Here is an 8,137-nt window from a genome sequence, read left to right on the forward strand (position 1 = left end):
AATTCTTGCTTTTTTGTACTAGTTATGGATGCACTTGCTAGGCATATTCAGGACAACATTCCCAAGCATTCTATTTGCGGATGATATAATCTTAGTGGATGAAACTAATATTGGGGTCGATCATAAGTTAGAATAATAGAAGAGCGCATTAGAATTGAAGGATTTTAGGTTAAGTAGGACAAGATGGAATACATGGAATGAGATTTTAATAAAATTAGAAATTAGGATGAAGGTGGTCTGAAACTAAGGATCATGCAGTACCTAAGAGATATCAATTTTGATATTTTGGATTTGATTATTTATAAAGGGGAGAAGAGAATGATATCCAATATGATTAAAGCAGGTTGGATAAAATGGAGAAGCATAACTCGATATTATGTGATTATATAATATTTGCCAAGTTGAAGGAAAAGTTTTATAGGATAGCCATTTGACCAGTTATATGGTACAAAATTAAGAAACTAGAAAATAACATATGCACAAGATAGGTGTGGTCAAAATTAAAATATTGAAATGGATGTATGGTAATACGAGGGAATGATGAATAAAAAATGAAGCTATTCATAATATGGTGGATGTAGCACTAATTGAGGAGAAATTGAGAGAAAGACAAACTAGATGGGTTAGATATATACAATATAGGTTGAGGGATGCAGCGGTATGAAGGAGTAGTTTGATATATGTAGAAGTAAAAAGGAATAGAGGTAAACCAAAAATCATGTGATATGAAATAGTAAGGAAGGACTTGACATTTCAACATCTCTTAAAGAATATATCTTTAAACCAACTGGAATAGTATAAAAGGATTCATGAAGCCAACCCTAACTAGTTTGGAATTAAGACTTAGTTGAGTTGAGATGAAAATGATTATATCATAAGATAAGATACAATATAATTTGTAAAGCACGTTCTTTAATGCGCCACTTTGTGTAATGCCCGTGCAAACGTGCCTCATAGCCTCATTCCTGGGACTTGGTGGTCTTTAAGAAGTCCCAATTAGAGATGCAATGTGACGATCATTTCAAATAAGCCATCTTGAACAATGCAACCTAATAGTTGGAGCCTCTGTAGTATTGTATGGCATGACCATATATATGTGTATAAATAGAAAGGTCACATATAAATATGTAATCGAGGTTTGAAAGACAAAGAAGAAATGACTTGTTCAGGGATTTAACCATTGTTGGAAATGTTAATAAGTAGCCCTTGATTTCTACAAAGGCATTGACCTCTATTTCTCGTTGTCATTTGTTCATTCTAGAAGAGGAGTTTCTTATTTTTTTAGTTAGAAAATTCTTATTTTTTATTTTTATTTGCTGCCATAGCAAGATCCAGTAAATTGACCTAGTAATGATCACATGACTACAATTGTGGGTGCATCTACATCAATCATCTTTTTTTTTCTTTTGATAGCATACATGTCACTTCTGTTATTGACGCCATTCCTCTCTATCTGTATTAACTATTTCCGTTAATTCATTGGGAAGACAAAATATCTAAGTCTATTATATATAAAGGATTCATGAAGGTGATTATCTACTATAAAAATGAGGCTTCAAACTTTAAAAGATTCTATTTGTCAAATTATATGCCTAAAATTCCATTATGTTTGGGTGCCTCTAATACTTTAATCAGATAAAAACTCTAAAATCATATGGCTGAATGCAATTCAGATATTTGGATTTATCAAGACCATCTCATGGAATGTAAGTTATGCTCATATATGTATCTATTATACCATTAATCACAAGCATACTTGATCAAAATAATATTTAATATAGAAACCATCATAAAATTATTATTGCTTCTTACTTATCTTGATCATTAACACGTCATACATATATAGGTACAAAAATATTTATATCAAGCAAGTTGATGTACAAGGATTTTTATCTCTTTGCTGATAACCAGACAGATCAATCACCTACCCACTGCAATCTACGAACTAGGGTGTGTAGAACCTTGCTCAACATCCTCTTGTCTAATAAATTATTCTCCTACAGAACCAAGTCAACATTAAAAATTATCTAGAGTATCTGATAACCCAGAATCCTCAATTTATTCTCTAAAAGGTCCCCCACCACCTTGCATTCCAAGACTATCCAACAGTCCTTACAAACAAAGATCTCTCTGGAACAAACTAGAGATAAGAAACCCCAACAAGAAGAGAGAGAAACTAGAGAGAGGGGAGAGAAGAACAAGAAAAGAGGAGAGAATCGGGTGGTTCTCCCTCCCTCTCTCTCTCTTTCTTCCTTCTTCCTAACTGAAGGGGATGTTCGACGACAACGGCCCATGGTCGACGATGCCCCATGGTCGATGGCCTCAGAGGTGCCGGCGGTGTGCCAAGCTTGGCGACGACTGGCCGAAACGAAATAGAATAGACCGAAGAGGGGAGTCCGGCTTCACATCAATCCGGCAGCTTGTCGACTGGATTCAAGGAGAATAGAGGCCCAAAGACCGAAGAGAAGAAGGAAAGGGAGCTCACCTTGCCTCCGGCGAGCTTCTCCGGCTAGTCGAATGGTGAACACTCCGAGCTTCTCCCACGGATCACCTAGCGATCAAAGCTCTAAATCTCTAATGGAAGAGCTCCCAGGTTGATGCCAAGGAAGAGAAGGAAGGGGGTCTTTTATAGACGAGGATTGGCAGCATTTTAGTAAGCTACGACCTTCCTCCTCCGGTAGAATCAAAGGGGAAAATCGAGAAGGAGAAGAGGAAGACTCCAATCAGGAGTCTTCCTCCCATGCCACAAGGGTCGAGCAAGCGCCATGGCCCAGAGGCCAGCCTAGGCCCAAAAATATGGGCTCTTACAACGTTTGCAGACAACATGGGCAATATTGGATGAGAATCCAGCATAGAAACATTACAACATCAGTTGCAAACAACAAAAGTTGGTCGGCTAAGGCAATCAAAGGGTCAGGAATCAGAGGGAACACCTACTTTGTTAATTTTAAAAAGGGATATGTATTATAAGTTAAATTCAATATCTGATCTTTGCATTTACATCCAATATATGGTACTATATATATGGAGGCCACAAACAGTCCAATGTGAGAAGGACTGGAGATGGTACACTCATATACATATATGGTACAAATATATGGTACACTCATATACATATAGAGAAGTAAACTAATGATAGCTGAGTGTCTCTTGCACACATCATAGATCTTAAAACATTAACAAGACAAAAAGTTATCAAGACCAAGCTCCGACGGAAGACAACAATGAGACAGTAACATTACATGGCACAATCACATACATAGAGATAACTATATATGCTAATAATGGAATGGGTGTTTCAGACGTTCAAGGGTCTTAGAAGTATAGGAAGCCCATACTGGGGCTGAAGAAAAAACATGTCCGCTGGTGCATGTATATAGTTTGGGGAGAGAGATAATGAGAACCTCTGGAGGATCATGGTGATCACGGTTTTCGCTTCCAACATTGCAAAGTTTTGACCAATGCATGCTCTCGGTCCTATCGAGAATGCAAGTAGTGCATTGGGGTGCTTGGCAGCTTTGGATATCCCATTCTTGAATCTAAGAGGATTGAACTCATCAGCATCAGCTCCCCAAACCTCTTTATTCCTATGAATAATTGCAATTGGTATTACTAGTCTGGTGTCCTTTGGAATCACTAGGTTTCCTAAGGTCATATCTTTAGCAGCCATTCTTTGCATCATGACTACTGGGCCATAGAGCCTTAAGGCTTCTAAGAGAACCATGGTAACCTGCAAAAAGAGATGATTATGTAAATAACTTAAAGACAAATTATGCAGGAGGATGTACGTTGTGTCTGATAAATATATACCAATTTTAACTTGCTGAGCATGTCTGCATTGGGAATTCCTGTACCACATTCTCTGAGCACCTCCTCTCTGAGCCTCTCCTGCCATTCTTGGTTGGTACACAACAAGAACACAGTCCAAGTAAGCAAATGGGAGGTGGTCTCCTGTCCAACAAAGAAGAATGTCTTGCACTCATCCATGATCTCATTCATGCTCAATAGTTGACCCTTTCGCTCTTGACCAGGGTCTGATCTGCAAGACTCCATCATCAACCCAAGCAGATCATTTCCATAGCTGGAGTCCTTCGAATCTAATCGGCCCTGTATGATGTGCATCAGTGTGTTCCTCACTCTTCTTTCTAGCTTCCACCTGTGCAGATTCCTCCTAGAAGGAAGATATCTGCTAACAAAGGATATGATTGTAGTTAGATTTGCTAAGCCATGTTTTATGAATCATAGTATGGTCATGAAAGGATAAAAGGAAAAATGTGTTACTGGTATCCAGGGATGTTGACATTGAGAAGACTTTCTGCTGCAAGTGTCTGGAGCTCTTTTTGTGCCTGAAAGACTTCCTTGCCCTCAACATAACTGCTTCCAAAAGCTGTGTGGGAGATTACATCTGATGTTAACTCTTGAAGTTGGCTGCTGACCTCCATCTCTCTTTGGCCCTCAGCTTGAGTTGCCAGATCTTGCCACCGTTCTAGCATGGATTGAGCACATGCTGCCATCTTGTTTGTCATCGTCTATCAAACTAAAAGCAGTTAGGTTACATATTAAAATGTGTGCAGGCACATAAATCATGCCAGCCACCCTTAGATTATGTGGTCTTTGAGTACTATTATTATAGTTCAAATAAATTAATAGACATATAAGTTTGGACAGTGACTGAACTCATCATGATTGTTCAAGAAATATGGTCGTTTACTTCAGTTCTTTCACAAATTGGAAAAACATGAAGCAATTTTCTGTGCTGGAGTCACAGTGTTACAAATACCAACAAAGAAATCAAATATGAAGATCAATATTCATTAATGAAATAGGGTCCAACATTAGGCCTGTTTTTGCTTACATCATATTTTAATTTGCAGTATCAAAGCCAATATAACTTAACTCAGCTAAACCTTAGTCCCAAACTAGTTGGAATTGGCTAAATGAATTCTTTTCCTACATTCCACTATGTTTAAGGCAAGCAATCAGTTCGTAAAATTGCAGCATTAATATTGTAGTAGCAATATCGAAGAAGTCAAGAAAAGAATAATTGAGTTAACTCTATGCTGGCTTTCTATTTTTGGGTATAGAAAAACATAAAGATTCTAATAAGCAATGCCACCGACATCACTATTGGTTTCTTAAACCATATCTATATATGTATCTGTTTATTTACATAGGTATGTACACACGTATGGATGGATGGATGTTTTCGGGCAAACACGCGCGCGGGGGGTGGGGGTGGGGGTGGGAGGGGCCAGGGGGGTGTGGTCTATGTAAACTTGCATCCTTTTGTAAGTGTTATTATTGTAACCTGTTCTATTAAAACAGGTTATGTGCCAAGGGTTGTTGCAGCATTATTATAAAATATGAAAGGTACATAGGCAACTGACCTTGAGCTTATCCATTGTAAAAGCAGGACTGACAACATGCCGGTGCCTAACCCATTCCGCCCCTTGAGTGAGAGACAAACCCTTACCCACTAAAGCCAATATGCTAGGAATTGGTGTCACCTTTGGGAAGAAACCAAATTTGTTCGACAACACTTGCTTAGCCAACTCTGGATCAGTGATACATATCATTGGATGGGGTCCAAACCAATATAGAAATGTTTGTCCTGTGGCATGCAGCAACATAGTTAAGAAATTTAATAATATTTTAACTTTTTATCTTTTGTAGTTGAATTATGTCATGTTTTACAGTAACTAAAGACTAGCTTGACTTATTACAAAGCAGCTCATTTCCATGTTCTTGGACACATGAACAATATTTATGGAGTTTTTTTGAGTGCTCAAATGGGTGAATGTATGACATATCTTTCTACCATTTGTCACTCTATCATCAACATATGAAGTTCTCCGGTCTATGTATTCTGTATTTATCCTTTGAGGACGTGCTAATAATGTTCTCCAACTTATTGAGAAATTATCAAATCATACTCGACCGTTAGTGTCCCATTAGAGAAATGATGCTGGATTATTCTCTTCTAGCAGGAGCAGACAAGAATTATCAAGCATCTGTTAAATTTAACTATTTAATTGTGAATTGTTAATGATTTATTCAATGAAATTTTATGGATTATAGTTAATCATGCTATTTGTCACTATTACAGATGATGCTTTCATTGTTATCTATAGTTGTTGCCTCTGCTAGACTTCTTTCTACTACTAAAGAAAGTATTTTATATACTTTACTTTTACTTAGTAAATTTTCTTAAATCTTTTTCTGAATTTTGGCAAATTTAACTTTTTTTTAAGGGACAAAATCTGAAATTTTGCACCTTGCCAAATTAGTTTGTGTGTGGTGAACTTGTCACTATATTCTAGAAAAGATGAAGAAGATAAGACGAGGATTGAGGAGACTTATTGCGTACGTGTGTGTAGATCTTGTGACCGTGTGCCTGTGTGTCTGTGTGGGTGGGTGTGCGCGCACACGTGTTCATGTGTATATGCGTGCGTGTGCATGTATTCATGTGCTTGTGTGTGTGTAAATTTTATTAAAGCTATTTTTGATTTTTGACAAATTCCACTTTTTTAAGAGGCAAATTCTGTGTGTGTAAATTTTATTAAGGCTATTTCTGAATTTTGACAAATTCCACTTTTTTTAAGAGGCAAATTCTGAAATCTTGCAACTTGCCAAATTAGTTTCTGTATGCTGATCTTGTGACTGTGTGTTCCCGAAAAGATGAAGAAGATAAGTTGAGGAGACACTGAATGATTACATATATATATATATATATATATATATATATACACAGAGAGAGAGAGAGAGAGAGAGAGAGAGAAAATCAACTTTTTTAACTGGAAAATTCTTAAATTTTTCACCTTGCCAAATTAAGTTCCTGCATTCTGATCTTGTGACTGTGTTCCAGAAAAAATGGTATATATAATGATTATATATATATATATATATATAACAAGCCTTTGGAAGGAAAAAAATAATAAGAAGGCATTTATCAAAGCATCGAGTGCATGGCATGCCATCTTCCTCTACAATATGAAGAAAGGTTAGTGAGTTTAAACAAACCATATTGTGACATCCACTTAAGATAGTGGGGCAGGACCCTAGGAGTGATATCATGTGAGTTGATGTCCAAGATCAGCTTTCGTCCAGCCTTCTTCATGCTTCGAATCTCCTCAAGTGATCCAGACCAGAACTTGCCACAAGGACCCCCTACCCCTTGCTTCCTGAACCTCTTTGTTATGGCAAATGTTCTCCATATAAGATATACCAATCCCCTCCAAAGGCTTGATATCAGTACCACCACCAAGGCGCCCAACACCAATCCAAGATTGCTCATCTCCCTACAAGAAGAAGCTCTAAGTTAGAACCTAGTACCAAATCTTCAAAACCTAGTTGCTTGCAGCCATAGCATGCAAAGGAGCAGCAATTCGGGGATCTGGAAATCAGTTTGAGCAAAGAAAACTTACGACAGCCGACCTTTGATGCCTTCCTGAAGGATATTTTAGCATTAGAGCAAGATTGCTATCTTATTTATACCGTAAGTTTTGGACATTTTGTTTGCTTGACGCATGTTGCTGTGACAAACTGGTGACTGTGGTTTCTTGTTTGCTCTCTGAAATTGAGATCATGGATGATGCAAGCAAGGAGAGGCTTTGTCCAATATTGGCTTTGTCCAAACAAAGTCCAATCCTTACAATGGCACGCCTGCTCGTATTGCTTCATTTTTCCACCTCGTTTTTTTTTTTCTCCCTCCATGTGCGTGTTGGTTTGTGGTCGGACTGATCCTTATCTTGTTTTCCTCTAGAAAAAATGACTCTTTTTGAAAAATGACTGCATCCTGAACCCTTATCAGAATCAAGATAGCTTTATAGGAAAAATCCCAAGCGCGCGATCCACTGGATAGTGATAAATTATTAATAGAAAAATGTTATGTCACTTTCCCTTCATCTGCTTAAGTCCACGGTGGGTGGGGAATCAAATTTATTACTCCTTAAATGTGCTAAAGCTTCTAGTTGCTGTAGTGCTCTCACATTATTTAGTGGAGAAACTTTAACCACCATGTGCGTTTAATACTTCTAAGTTATCGGCCTTTGCCATCAGAACTGAATCAGCCAACAGGCTTAATACTGTAAGGAAAACCAGAAAGCATCCGGAAAAAAAGCATCTAAATCTTTAGTTT

General features: G+C 37.6%; 1 protein-coding gene across 2 annotated transcripts; it reads right to left on the reverse strand.

Moving 5' to 3' along the window:
- Window positions 1–2,937: 2,937 nt before the first annotated feature.
- Window positions 2,938–8,137, reverse strand: LOC103696906 (cytochrome P450 709B2-like). 2 transcript variants are annotated; one of them, XM_088715493.2, is made up of 6 exons: window positions 7,425–8,137; window positions 7,021–7,298; window positions 5,388–5,611; window positions 4,282–4,529; window positions 3,811–4,189; window positions 2,938–3,730 (listed from the first exon to the last, which is right to left on the reverse strand). In XM_088715493.2, the coding sequence occupies exons 2-6, from the start codon at window positions 7,292–7,294 to the stop codon at window positions 3,299–3,301; spliced, it is 1,557 nt and encodes a 518-aa protein (XP_088571619.2). In that variant the 5' UTR covers window positions 7,295–7,298; window positions 7,425–8,137; the 3' UTR covers window positions 2,938–3,298. The 2 variants fall into 2 exon arrangements, with proteins under 2 accessions (XP_088571619.2, XP_038986835.3); XM_039130907.3 differs by having other exon boundaries at window positions 3,811–4,186; window positions 7,425–8,112.

Source organism: Phoenix dactylifera, chromosome 2 (genome assembly GCF_051530095.1).
Source record: "Phoenix dactylifera cultivar Ajwa chromosome 2, Ajwa_hap1_PhDact_Kaust_v1.1, whole genome shotgun sequence".
Lineage (NCBI taxonomy): Eukaryota > Viridiplantae > Streptophyta > Magnoliopsida > Arecales > Arecaceae > Phoenix > Phoenix dactylifera.